At 37.6% G+C, this 14,669-nt stretch overlaps 1 protein-coding gene across 1 annotated transcript in view; it reads right to left on the bottom strand.

The window, feature by feature from the left end:
• The window catches only part of CHM (CHM Rab escort protein), a 162,420-nt gene extending 151,604 nt beyond the window's left edge, over positions 1–10,816 (bottom strand). The window contains 1 exon segment of the mRNA XM_046673579.1: positions 10,750–10,816. Coding sequence (XP_046529535.1) covers positions 10,750–10,798 — 49 coding nt within the window. The 5' untranslated portion in view covers positions 10,799–10,816.
• Between the last annotated feature and the right edge of the window lie 3,853 nt (positions 10,817–14,669).

The following is a 14,669-nucleotide window of genomic DNA, read 5'->3' as shown; positions in this document are numbered from 1 at the left end:
GGGGAAAAAACATCATTTTGCAAGTCCTAATGAAAATACTTATTTATACGTGGATTACTTATTGATGTTAAAAGAATTATGTGAATAGCTGGTATCAAGCTGAACAGTTGTACAGTACCAAATTAGCAATATATAGATTATTTTCAATACAAAGGGGGAAAATATATCCATACAATGGAGGTATCAGATCGTCATTATCCTACTACAGGGTCAATTTTAGTAACACTCATGGTCCATTAACCAGATATTACGTGTCTTCTGGTATGATCCAACATAGCATCCATATTACCAAAGATGTTTTCTAGCCAAAAATGTTAACCTTGACTCCATCAAGCCTATAGATCTAACTTTCATTTTACAGGAAAAACACAAGCTAGAGGAACAAGGTAAATGATACTATAGGGAAGAAAGCAGCCAAATTCAAAAGGTAGAACATTTTGTAGGGTCACTGGCCCAGTCTCTTCAACATCTCAGTCATCATTAAAAAGAAAGAAAAAGAGGGGCTGGCCCCGTAGCCGAGTGGTTAAGTTCGCGCGCTCCGCTGCAGGCGGCCCAGTGTTTCGTCGGTTCGAATCCTGGGCGCGGACATGGCACTGCTCGTCAGACCACGCTGAGGCAGCATCCCACATGCCACAACTAGAGGAACCCACAATGCAGAATACACAACTATGTACCGGGGGGCTTTGGGGAGAAGAAATAAAAAAAAAAAAAAAAAAGAGCTTATAAACAAAAAAAAAGAAAAAGAAAAGAAAACTAGCCTAGAATAAAATAGACTTACAGGACACAGCAAGCAGAAGCAATGCATGATGATGAACTGGACACAAGTCTGTGCCCTTTGTAAAAAGGTATTTTAGGATGGGAGATTGTGCAAAGTTAAATATGGTCTATACGCTAGATGAGAAAAAAAGCCCTAAATGGATAGAAAGGTGAGGATTACTGACTGAAAAAGTTGCCGAATGGTGGGTATAGAATGAGCTGATCTTGTCATGAATTATACATTTCTTGAGGAGGGCAGGGGCTTGAAAAGCTGAAAACCAAAGGGCAAATAAATACAATTACTTTGGTAAACAGATATAACCAACTGAAGTTGAAGATCTGCAAACCTAGAATACTATATAATAGCAGTGTGTGTGTGTGCATGGGGGGGACTACAGCTATATGAATCTGTACAGATGAATCTCACAAGACATAACACCCATCAACAGAACAAGTCACAAAAGAATACATACAGTAGAATTCCAAAAGTTCGACAAGGGTCAAAAACAGATAAAACAATATATTGTTTCGAGATACATACACGCGGTAAAAAACACTTCGAAAAAATGCAAGGGAACAATCAATAAAACTTACCATAATGGCTAAATTTGTGGGAAAGGAAGAGGAGCTAGATGGTGGTGGCACACACAGGGAGCTTCTACAGTACCGGTAATGTTCTTTTTTTTTAGCTGGGTCATACACACATGCCATTCACTTTATTACTGTTCACTGAAATAAATAAATAAATATACATATACATACACACACATATATTTCATTTGTATGTATGATATTTTATAACAAAAAAGAAAGCTGTGGATCAGATGCCGGGCCATCCTGTAAGACTGCCTACTGCATCAGTACCCAGCTTCTGAGGTATCGGGGCTCTCTGATATACAACGTTTATATTATTTTCAAATTGTACTATGATAAGCAGCTTTAAAATAGATGTTGTCACCCTTGTAGCTTTTTATCTCTATTGAATGATTTTCTCAGAATAAATTCTCAGATTTGGAGTTATTCAGTGTAACAGAATGAACATATTGACAACTCTTAGTACAAACTGTCATATTACTTTGCCAAAGTGTTGTCCCAATTTATAGTATCATCAGCATATCAATTGAATACAACTTTACCAACACTTAGTTATTACTCTTAATTTTTTTAATTATTAGGCTATTTTGCATTTGACTCTTAATAAGAAAAAGTATTTTCCCAACAGCTTGTTGACTACTTCTATCTTCTCCTGTCTGTTTACATTCTCTGCCTATTTATCTATAGAGATCTTGATATTTTTCATATAAATTTGAATGTACTCTTTTTATGTAGTTAATCCTTTGTTATGAGTTGCAAATAACCCCACTCTGTTTTCCTTTTTCTTTCAGTTTGCTATTTTTCAGGGTAGATGCTATAATTTTTTACATATTCAAATATTACCTTTTGTTTTTGAGATTTCAAAGAGGGAAAGTTATCACTTCTATATAGACCAGATGGCTCTGACTATTCCCACTTTCTACTTCCCACTTTTAAAAAGACTACACTGAGAGAGACATTCAGAGTATACGTAATACATAGCCAAAAGAATATGGGGAAATAAGCATTCTCATACTCTGCTGGGGGTATTATAGATTGGCAAACTTTCCTTCAGGCAATTGATCAATATAAACTAGAAGCGTTACTGAACCACCCTCTGAAAATTCAACCCAACAATTACAGTTCCAGGTATTTATCCTGAGGAAATAGTTAAATATGCACAAAAGATTTAGGTATGATGTGTTCATCACAGCATTAGTTTATAAAAGTGAAAATCTTAAATGTCTAACAAAAGTTGAGTGTTTAAATAAATGACAGGACATCTTTAGAAGAGAGTATTTACTAAGCATCTATTTACAATGACATTTAATAAGATTTCTGAAATGACACAATCACATAATTAGAGATGGAGAACAGAGTAGGGGTTGCCAGGGCTTACGGATGGGGGAAGGGGGAGGTGTCTGTGGCTATAAATAGGTACCACGAGAGATTCTGATGATGAAATTGTTCTGCATCTGGATGTGGTGGTGTTCACACCAATCTACAAATGTGATAAAACTGCACAGAACTAAAACACACACACACACATACACACACACACACACACACACACACACACACACACAAGTACATGTAAAACTGGTGAAATGTGAAAAACGTCATTGGGTAAGGTCAATTTCCTGGTTATGCTATAGTTATGCAAGATGTTACTTACCATTGGGGGAAACTGGGTGAAGCGTATACAGGATCTTCCTATATTATTTCCTACCATTTCATGAGAGTCTACAATTATCTCCAAATAAAGTTTTAAAAAAGGGCACTAAGGAAGAATATTTGGTTGACATTAAATGATGTTCATGACATATTGTGAAGTCAAAAACAGCATCTAAAAAAAGATACTTTCATAAACATAGAAAAGTATACATACATCTATACACACATAGTGAGAAAAAGTCTGGAAGTATATACATAAAAGTGTTAGATATTATTGTCATTTGTTAATGACAAGGCCCTTGGAGGAAAAAGATATTACCATATCCACTCTGTCAATTAAAATGCATCCATTGTAAGTGCCAACAATTGTTGAAAATTGTAGGAACCAAAAGAATACTCAACCACAAAACGAAAAGCTTCATAAACAGGACAATGAATACCATGCTTGATCTTGAAAATTTAATTTGCAAGTGAAGAAAACTTAAAAAGACATAATATGGTAAACTCCGAAACATGCACAAACAGCCTAGAGGTCATTTTTAATAATCATTTTATTTGAGTGGGAAATTAAGTATCTCGGAATCAATAAATAATCCCAAGGGAAACACTGTCGTTTGAAATATGACTGTATTCTCTGATCGCACTTCTTGCCACTCCTTTAGTGGCTGTGATTCTGGTTTTTTTCTAGTTTTAAGGGAAAAACACCACCAGGTCATTCAGTTCACCTTCATCAAAAGGTTTGCAAGCTGACACAGATATCATGACGCTGTCAATAATGAGTTAACACCACAAGGCTTTCTTAGCATCAGGATTTTAATGTCAACAATGGTAACTCCCAAAAATGAAGCAAGTGCCAACCACTAAGCTAGGGCACACTAGTCTAAATAGTATAAGGTATTTTTTCACTTGGAAGAATGCAACAAGCCAGAGTTAACTCCAGCCTTCACAGCTTGACCTAAGTCAAACTTAACTAAGGCTTAGGTTCCACACTTGTAAAATGGAGATAATCATATCTATCACAGACAGGGTTATTGTGAGAATCAGAGGAGATAATGCATTTTAAGGACTTAGCACAGCACTAGGCATATAATAAATGCTACAAAATTGTTTTCATATACTTGTTTAACAGTGTGTTGTAGGTACTAAAATTAATTCTCTAGTTGTCATCTGTTTAGCTTAGACAGCTCACGCCAAAGTAACACAGTCCATGGAAAATAAGGATTAGAACTCACAACTTGGCATCTTCCTAATATGCCTGATATCTGTACATAATACGTTATTTCCCTATACTTTAGCTTGTGTAAACTTTCCCATGATAATTACTTTAAATCCATATACAGAAAACTAGTTTAACAAATGTGCAAATTTGGATCACAGATATATGATCCAAAACATTTCAAAGTAATATAAAATGACTAAAACTGCCATTAACTAATAGCCATTGTAACTCATCATGAACACTGGGCTGGACAAAAAAGATATGTAAGAACACTACTCAGAAGAAAAAGCAGACGTTGGTACTTTTCTAAATGTGATATAAACCCAATCAGTCAAGTGGCATGACATTACCCACTTAAGCTCTTGGTAAAATCCAATATGAGATGAAACATTTATGCTAAGCACCACACTGGCCAAGCTGCCCTTGGTCTCTTCTATTTGCAAACTATTTTTTAAATAATCTCAATATGATAATATGACAGCTCCTATAATCATGCTTTGAGAAACCACATCTATGATAAATTATTATCTTTTTATACTTCCCTTTAATAGGATTATTGGAAAAGCAAAAAGACAATAACTCAGTCTTTCAAAGTACCGCTATTTTGTTGGTCACAACTAAATATCCCCAAAATGTTTCCAATCTGTCGAGCATATTTTATATATATATATATATATATATATATTTACACACACACTATACATATATATAGTTTTGTAATATATTAATATAAACTGGGAACTGATGTGATTTTTAGTCCATTTTACTTTTAAAACCATTTACATACATAGCAGGCACAGCCTAACTTTTCAGTTAAAAGACCGCACTGAAACTGAATAGCAGATGATTTAGCATGAGTAACAGGTCAATTATATGGAATTATAATTGTTTCCATGCATTGGGATTTTAGGCTAAACATGAAATGTGATGGTGAGCGGCGTATTTGATTTTAACTGCTGTAGCTTGAGTTATCCAAAACATGAGAACACAGGAGAAAATGAGAAAACGACATGAAGTATGGCAGATGAAAACGATGCTGCAGATGCGGCTCTCTCTGAAAGATTGGCTCAAACTTCTGATTTACAGGGAAAGGTAAGCCTCTCCCAGAATCTTCTTCAGAGTTAGATAACTCCCTTTACTTTTCTAGGTATGAGAGCAGAAAAGACACACTTTCCCATCAATAACTGCCTGAAGAATTGCAAAGCATTTTTCAGAACAGCAAAATCTGTAGGCTTTCTTTAGCTCCTTCAGTATTCTTACACCGACAAGGAAGAATTTCATACTATGCCCAAAATAAGAGAAATCTGTTCAAAACTTTTAGGCAAAACAAATGACAATGCAAGCTGGTGAACAAAACAGAATAAAAGAAAAAACATAGAAAATGTGTAAACCACCAGATAAGAAATCTGATAGAAATAATGGTAATAGACACACAAAGGTCTTTCCCAGCAAGCAGCCAATGGAAAGAGGAGGGAGATGACTGAGACACCTGAATCCTTCCACTGCTCTCCATGGAAAGCAGGAGTCCTTCCTGGGAAGCATTCAGGCAAAAGTAGTCATGATAAAAGCACCTCAGTATAGCATTATGTGCCATAAAAATCAACTACGTTTTCTGAGCACTTAGTAATCACTGTACAGGAATTATTTCACTGAATCCTCTACACTGCTCTGTGAGGTTTATTCTCATTTAAGGATGAGAAAACTGACACAGACATTAAGGAAGATGTGTGAGATGGCACAAGGGGCAGAGATGATTCAAATCCAGTCTGACTTCAGAGCCACACTGTCATCACTATACCATATTTCTCAAATGAGACACATACATGTTAATGTAAATAAAATGTACGGATCGTATAACATTCATAAAACTAAAGGACTTCTGAAATACCATTTTCAGAAATACCATTTTCATTCCTACTCACTGTTATTCATTTAATCAACATTCTCTAGACTTTAAAACTTTTTACCGAGGCCATCCCTCCAAAGAAAAAAAATACCATATGTATACGCGTGTGTGTGTATGTAATATATATATATGTATATGTGTATACTATAGTGATCTACTATACACATATGAAATGTGTTTCATAAAAGTATTCTCATCCTTACGACATGTAATGTATTCTGCTATTTTCTACTCTACATTTTTTAAAAAAATACTGGAATTGGTTTCAAGACCCACAAATAGGCAGTATCTTGCAATTGAAAAAAAAACCCTGCTCTAGACCGTAAGTGCATAGATGCTTGGAAATGCAGGCAGAGGACATATGGACATCCTATGATGTTAGAACCACATACAGTCATCCTGGGAAATGATTACATGAGATACATATATGGGAAATCGCTCGGCATAGAATCTGGCACAAACTGGTATTTGGTAAATATTAGTTTGCACAACACCTCCTACAGCATTACTATCCCCCAGTGCTTAGAGAAGTGAAGCTACTCCACCATCATCATAAGCATTAACGTCAATGAGCTGCCGGCTAAGGCTAACTATCTTAACATTTCAATTCTCAGCCAACATCAAGGAGACAGAGCTGTGTTACCTACACGACCATTTCTGATAAAAGCAGCTTATCATTTTCAAGAAATCTTTTTACGAACTATTTTGATTGAAAAATTTCTAAAGTGTATTAAGCACTGACTTGACTTCTTAAAAGGACTATACAGAATTTAGCCTTTTCTCAAGGACCCAGGGTAATAATTACGCACACAAAATGGTAAATTTTAGAGTCCGTAGGTGCTTACTTTAGAGGTAACCTGATTCAAATCTCTCACTTCACAGATGCACAAACTGACATCCCAAGGTCATGCAATTTGCCCAAAGTCACCCAGTAGGAAGGCCAAGCTGCCACACTATGCTGAGCACTATCTAGCAAGACAGTCAGGATTTAGGAGCAATATTCCTGTAATTTCTCCACGTTTATTATTTGGCTTATCTCATTTCTTTCCCCATAATCTTTAGCAATAAAACTCTTAAATCCAAAAGGATCTATGTGTTTATTCTCTGCAGGAAAAGGTTTAAGCTAGCCTACTCCACAGCCCATCGTGGGGGAAGAACTCCAAAATATAATGTGTGTGGTGTACTTCAGAATGGAAAGGGATGCAGACTGAATCTCTATGTGGTCTTCAGAAAGCAAGAAGGATGCAATGAAAAGCCCACAATGGCTTAAGAACAGCTCTGAGGATGTGACTTTCAGGAACCCCAAATAGTTCCTGAGAACAGGCAATACAGGAAACTTCACAAGGGCAGGCACGAGGTTCTCGGTAAATGTGGGTTGAATACCCTGAAAAATGCTGTAGGTTTTTCATTTTAGATGATTGTCTCTTCCCTTTCCCAGAGGATATGAACTGCCACTTATGTCTAAGGACACCCCCCAAACACACCTTTTGCAGAAGTTGATAACACTCCTTCTATCTTCTAATACGCTCTGAGCATGCTAGAAGTATTTCTAGAACAAGAATGAGTGTGCTCTAAGTGAGGGCCTGAGGGGACTCCCCTACGTAAAAAGCATGTGGATATTATCACATAGCTCCTGTACCTTCCATCTTGCCTGCTCTTCTATTGAGTTGTGGGCTTTGCCGCAGATTACACAGGTTGCTGGATAAGTCACCTCCGGTAACGTGTTACGCTACTGGGACTATTTTTAACCTGAAGCCAAAGATACTTCTCTACAACCACAAAATTATCATTCGAACGTCTTTTCAAATGACAAAAAGTCTTTAAAATGACAATGTGTACCCAAACTGAAGGCCACTTTGTAGACACTTGTCACATATCTATTTTTGTCGTCTCCCTTGAGACTCCAGTTGAACCTCCTTCCTTAGTCCATTTTCTTCTGTATTTTCCATGGTTTAAGTATTTTATCTTAGTCCTCTGCCTTTGGGTGTTTGAAAGAGATTTCCTGTATTTTGTAATCAGAAGGAAATGGGCTTAACTAAGAAAATACATACGAAACTTTACTTTCCCATAATCTCTTCAAAACATGATCTCTAGGAAAACCTTGTGTTATGAAAAATGAAGAAATACATATTAATTAAGGTCAAAAGGATCTAAAATATTATCCACAGATTTTACTGGAAGCAACTGTCTCTTGACATTTTAACTGGAACTAAATCCGCTAAAAGAAAAATTACATCTCATAGCCTATTTCTTCATGTTTCTGATACATGCATGATTAATTTTGCTTTTGTTGGTAAAATTTAATCTACGAAACACTGCTTTTCCTACGATTTACTCAAGCTAGTACATTTAGCAAAGCAAACACATTTTAAAGGCTACTTTCAGCAAACTATTTCAGAAGAGTCCAAACACATTAAAAACAATTCCAATTAAGTAATGATTGGCATTATTGGAATCATTTATTTGGAAAATGACTTTCATCCAATTTCCCCAATGTGACGAACCTAAAAAAAAAGCTCCATATCATAAATTTAAGCAATGTGCTTGATAAACTCGGAATGTGTTCACCATTGTGCAATATGAAAACCTTAACTTTTAAGATTAACTTCAAATAAGTTTTTCTCATGCTTTGAGAAACAAGATTACTCTCACTGGAATAAGTCTAAAATGAATCTTTTTCCAAATAACACCAAATGCCTCCTGATGCAATTTTCTGGATCACTCACAGTGTCTTCCTACCTCTATTATAATAGACTCCAACAGGATGGCTGTAGTCCATATCATGAACTGAACCAGAAGGCAAAATTTATTATAAGACTTAACAGCATTTAATAATAAGAATTAGTGCTCATCCATTAAAATTTGAATCCAGATAACAAAAAAATCTCCTAATGATTCAAGAAAAATTTTTAAAATACCCCTAAATTCCTAGGGAACAAAAAAGAAAGGCAATAATATAGATCCCAGTATGGTATAACTATTCTAAAATGGATGTTCTTAGTTTTAGGATAGACTAGAGAAAATAAGAGAATAGTCTATTGGCTCCTTCCAGCCCTCATCAAACATCTATACGCAGCAACTGGAGCCAGGTTATCTGCACCCATTCAGTTTTCAGGTTGGAAATAAACATGTCCTTGCTGTTCTGTGAACAATTACTCAGGTGCAATTAGAATAAAGAATTTTTGGTTAGACAACACCTAAAATGCTATCTGGTTTACACTTCCCATATTCAAAAACACTGAAACTGAGACTCAAGAGATTAAGTGCCTAGCCCTAGCAACTCACACAGCTAGCTAATGGCCAAGCAAGGTCTAGAACCACGTTTTCCCAATTACTTTTACTAATATGGGTTAACTCTGAGGATCAGAACCACTGATTCTCCTTCTAGAATGGAATGGGCCTTTGGAAATTTACCAGCTGTGTGATCTTGAGCAAACTGCAACCTTTCTAGCCTCCTTTTTCCTCTTTTGTAAAGTGTAGAGAATACCTATTCTAATAAGGCTGTTGTGAGGATTACATACGGTCTGTAGAGTGCTTAGCACATCCATTAGCAAACAATAAGCATTCGAAAACAGGTAGCTATTACTTTTACTCCCGCCCTGGTAACATGGCTGCTCCTACTGTTTGAGAAGACAACGAACTAAATTCATGAACACAATAGACAGGGTCTCATCCACCAGACCTTCTCTGGCCTACCACATTCTGCAGACAGGAGAAACTCCACTCAACAACGTATTTCACCCCATCTAAAATCCACTCCTTACACTGTTAAGAAAAACAAAATACCAACTGCTGCCTAAGGTCTTCTGCCACGTGCTGTACATTGAACTGTCAACTAGAAATTGCTTAGGGGTTTCTGGCTCCACCCAAAACATGGAGAGTAAACGATGGGAAAAAAAGGGGAAGATAAGGTCACACACCTGAACTGAAATTAACAGAAGCTTGTTCACAGCTCATTTCATTGTGGGCAGACAGGTGGGTGGTAGAAAGCAAAATGCTTTCTTTGAGCACCATAAAGCAGGAATAATGGCTACCTCAACAAAATACAATTCCCTAAGCTTCGCAACACAATAAAAAAAAGTCCGTTTCCGCGCCCTGGTACATTAATACGCACAAGGGCAACAACTGAGCATCTTTCTCGCAAAACTGAGGATTAAGCTGTATCCGAGCTGCAGTGCACCCTAGGATTATACAAATATATGAAAAATTCCTATGAAATGGCGAGACAAAATGATGGGTAATATCACCTTGAAATCAACGAGGGAATCATAATATCATGCCAAAGGCGTCTCCATTGATAAAATCCCGACCGTCCATTCTCATGACACTGCAAACCCACCTCCCTCTAAGTAAATTACAGGAATCACCCGCAGCAACCAACCTCAGCAATCGGCATCGACCAGATCGACCCCTACTCAAATGGCGCTAAATGCCGCGGGTCCAAGCCCCTCCCTGGAGCTGCCAAGTCCCGCGCTGACTCCAGACTACCTCACTTCCTTTCTGTTCCTCCCTCCCATACTCGATCCTCGGCATTTCTCGCCAATCCTCGCCACTGACAGAGAAGGTAGGAACGAGATAGACTTCCTACACTTTGTCCGGGGAGTACCAGAGCCACACATACCCGTCCCTATTACGATCACATCAAACTCCGAAGGGAGATTATCCGCCATCTTGACAGGAAACGTGTCATGTGACTATTGCTTGTGGAAATGAGATCAAGTTAGGCATTGCTTTGGTAGAAGGCGGAAGGGAAAACAGTGCATTCTGGGTATTGTAGTTCTTGGGTGGCAGGTCCAGGTAGGCGGCTACAGCGTTGTATTTGAAATGTTTAGACGAATATTAAAAGCTCGATTCATTTTCCAGGCTGAGTACAGTAGCACATTTAGCCTGGAGGTCTGGGTAGAAAAAAGATGTAGATTTTTACTCCGATGGCTAGGATGAATGTGGGAAGACCTGTGTACCCCTTGACAAAGATGAAGCAAGAATTGCTAGGAGACACGGAGGGCGGAGTGAAATTGAAAGGGGGTTGCTCTGTGAACAAAGGAAATTTTCATTCCAGCCTGCAGAATGATTCCCCCAGCGTGTCTGTACTTTCGTTTTAGCCCCGAGGCATGATTTTTCACACAATACCTTCAAACTGTATCCCCTACTTTTTTTCGTCTCTATGTCTCCCCAATGAAAACCCACAGAAAACCTCTCGCCCTAGTTTCGTCCGAAAGGAACCCTCACCGCTTCTATTTGTTCTAGTTAGTCCAAACAGCCACCTTGGCGATATATATTTGCAAAATTAGCCTTGCTTTACAGGAGGGGAAAAAATACGAAAGCGTAGTATTTGCTTGATAAGCGTTTATTGATTCTGAAGCTCGTTTTCTATACGTATACGAGGAGTCCGTACAAGATTCTCCTGATAAGCCACCGCAGAAATAATCAAGGTAAAATGGGCTTTATATTAAACTGATTGGATTTGGTGAGGGGGTTTAGATTGTCTATGCCAAGCAGCTAACATAGCCATCATACGTATTTCAAGGTCGGCCTCCTCCCACCCCCTCTCCCCGTCATTTAACATGCTTTGATGTCTGACAGTACCAAAGCAGAAAAGAGGGGGAGGGAGCATGGGAGTGAGGGAGGGTACTTTTTTGATCCCAGAAATTCATTATGTAGTTATTTTGCAAGAGTTTCAAAATAATTCAAAGAGAGAGTGCAGCAGTGGAGCTTCCCTCACCACCTGCCCTCTGAGCTGTTTATGGTTCCCCAGTCACGCTCTTCCTTCAGCGGGGAATGATCTTCCCATTCTCTAGCTAGCACTTATCCCCAAGATTCACCTCTGCTTCCACCACCTCCTCCTTTCATCTCCTCCCTATTTGGGGTTAAATTTCCCTACTTAGTGCTACCAGTCTGTCATACCCTCCCATATTGAGCTGAAATTATTTGCATTTATGTTGGCTCCTGCACAGTACACATAGCCCCAGACGTACTCACAAAAATACACATCTAGATATACAGCATTCTAAATTATAAGCCTCAGAATGACAGGGACTGTGCCTCATCTTTTTACCCCCTGCATCTAACATAAGCCTGGTGCAGAGTAGGAATTCAATAGGTGTTTGCTGAACTGAGCTTAGTTCCGACTTCCCTGTGGGATGGTAAGCACTATGGAGACAGGGACTTCGTCTCCACTTTTATATCTGCCCACCACGATACTGTGTCTTATATTTTGAAGATGCTCAATAGGTGTTTGTTACTTTGCTTGAGTTCCATGAAAATTCTTGAAATTGTATTTTACTGGGTTTTTTCCCCCTCATTTTGCCATAATCATTAGCGACATCGTGCATGTTTTATTAATTTCTTTTATGGATTATCTTGTTATATTGAACAATTCTGATGTGATGTGTCCTCTGATGAATATTTTGTGTAAAAGAGATTCCTCTGAGAAGTGTAATGTATTGTTCAGTAAACCACTCTACCATTTGCCTTGATGTGAAAAGACAGTTTTGAGTATTATCAGAAGTGAAAAAGATCTTATCTATGAGATCTGTGAGACTCTTAATACCACCAATGAAAACGGAAATTAATAGATTTCCCAAGGTAAACACAGGAAACTTTCCAAAATCTCCTCTAATAGAGAGAGGCCATAGATGGATGGTTAAAAACATGATAAATAAAAGTATTTCCATCTTACTTTGGAGATATATGTCTATACATGTATATGTGTGTGTATATATATATCCTTTTCAATATGAGTATATCTGACTTTCTATGGATTCAGGAATTTTCTAACAAACACAACCACACTGTGAAGACACAACTCATTAATTCATTCCATTTTCTTCAAATATTCATTGAATACCTACTATGTGCAAGGAACCAATTGAGACACTGGGATTACAGCAATGAACCAAAAAGAGAAAAGCCCCTGTCTTCATGAAGTTTCTATCTAGTGGAGTAAGAAAAAATAAACGAGTGATTACTCTGTAGTTCTAATTTTCCAATATGTTTTGCCCCAAATTTTAAATCCCTTTTTTTCTGAGGCTAAAAAACACAACTCCCAGGAAGATAAAATTGCCAGCCTATATTTAGCTGTCCTTCCTCTAAAGTTATCACACCCTCTCTGGGCATGGAAAAGATTATTACATTTGAAAAACTTAAAGCCTCTGCATGGGGAAAATGCTCAAAATACCTTTTCTTTCAAATGTATTTTTGTAGATTTTTCACAAAATAAAGATAAATATAGGAGTTGATAATGTCAGTAAAATATAAAGCAAAGCAGCTTAATTGTTATATATTCTGTTATTCTAAGGACATCTATTTTTGAGAACTGTAATATTTTATTTGAGTAAGTCACAATACAATGAGATGATGGATACCTACAAATTGACTACCCTATTAAATCACTGTGACACTAATTTTGTACTTATTGATTTCCTGAGTTGAAAAACCATGATGCCCTGAACATTTACCTTGTATTCAGAAGTTTACTCAACTGTGGGATCTGATGTATCATATTTTATGAATAGTAGTTTAATAGTCTCTATCCCTGGCCTTTCCTTTAGTTCCGGATCCATATATCCAACCCTTTATTCAACATCTCTTCTGAACACGTTGAATACTGAACTCCTGAACAGTTCAACCCCACTCCCAAACTTCTTTGTCCAATGTTATTTACTTTAGAAATGGTACCGCCTTGGAGTCAGTTAAGTCAAAAACTTAAGAATCATCCTTGATGTATCACTCTCTTTCACCCTTAGGCCAATTCATCAGCAACTTTTGCAGATTTATCTCAAAGATATATTGTAAATACATCTACCTCTCAATCTTCACTGCCCCATAATCTCTTGCCTAGACTACTACAGTGGGTCTCAGCTAGAGCCCTTATTCATGTTTGCTTCTCTCAAGTCCACTCTCCACACTGCAGGTAGAGTAAAATTTGAAAATTCAAATCTGATCATGTCCTCCTCTACTAAAGCCTTCATGAGTTCCCATTGCTCCTAAGATACACTCCAAAATTTTAAACATGGTCTAAAAGGCCCTGCTGAATTCTCCTGTCTGATCTCATACCTCGCACCCTTCTCTCTCTAAGCTCCAGCCATATTGGCTCTCCTTCACTTCCTCTAATACCCCATGCTCCTTCCTGCTTCAGGGACTTCAGACATGCTCTTCCATGTGCCTGAGGTGCACTTTTATCCTTCTTCCCCCTTTCTCCTAGCTTAACCCTACTCATTTTGCAGTTCGTTCGAAATATCACATACTCTGCCGAGTCTTCATTGAGTCCTCGGTCTAGCCTAGGTCTCCTGTCTCCCTGTACTCCTCCTTTGTTGAACTTTTCATGATTGCAAATATCAAATTACCTGTGCAATTACTAGTTTCATATCTGCCATCCTCCTAGAAGGTAAGTTCCACAAAGTCAAGGACTGTGCCTATATTGTTCATCATTATATTTCCAATACATCATTCAGAGCCTGGCACATAATAGGCACTGAAAATATCTGTTGAAATCTCACTTATGGGTATATATTCAAAGCAAATAAAATCACCATCTCAAAG

Source organism: Equus quagga, chromosome 10 (assembly GCF_021613505.1).
Source record: "Equus quagga isolate Etosha38 chromosome 10, UCLA_HA_Equagga_1.0, whole genome shotgun sequence".
NCBI lineage: Eukaryota > Metazoa > Chordata > Mammalia > Perissodactyla > Equidae > Equus > Equus quagga.
Note: the sequence above shows the minus strand (reverse complement) of the source record. Positions and strands in the feature narration are given on the sequence as shown.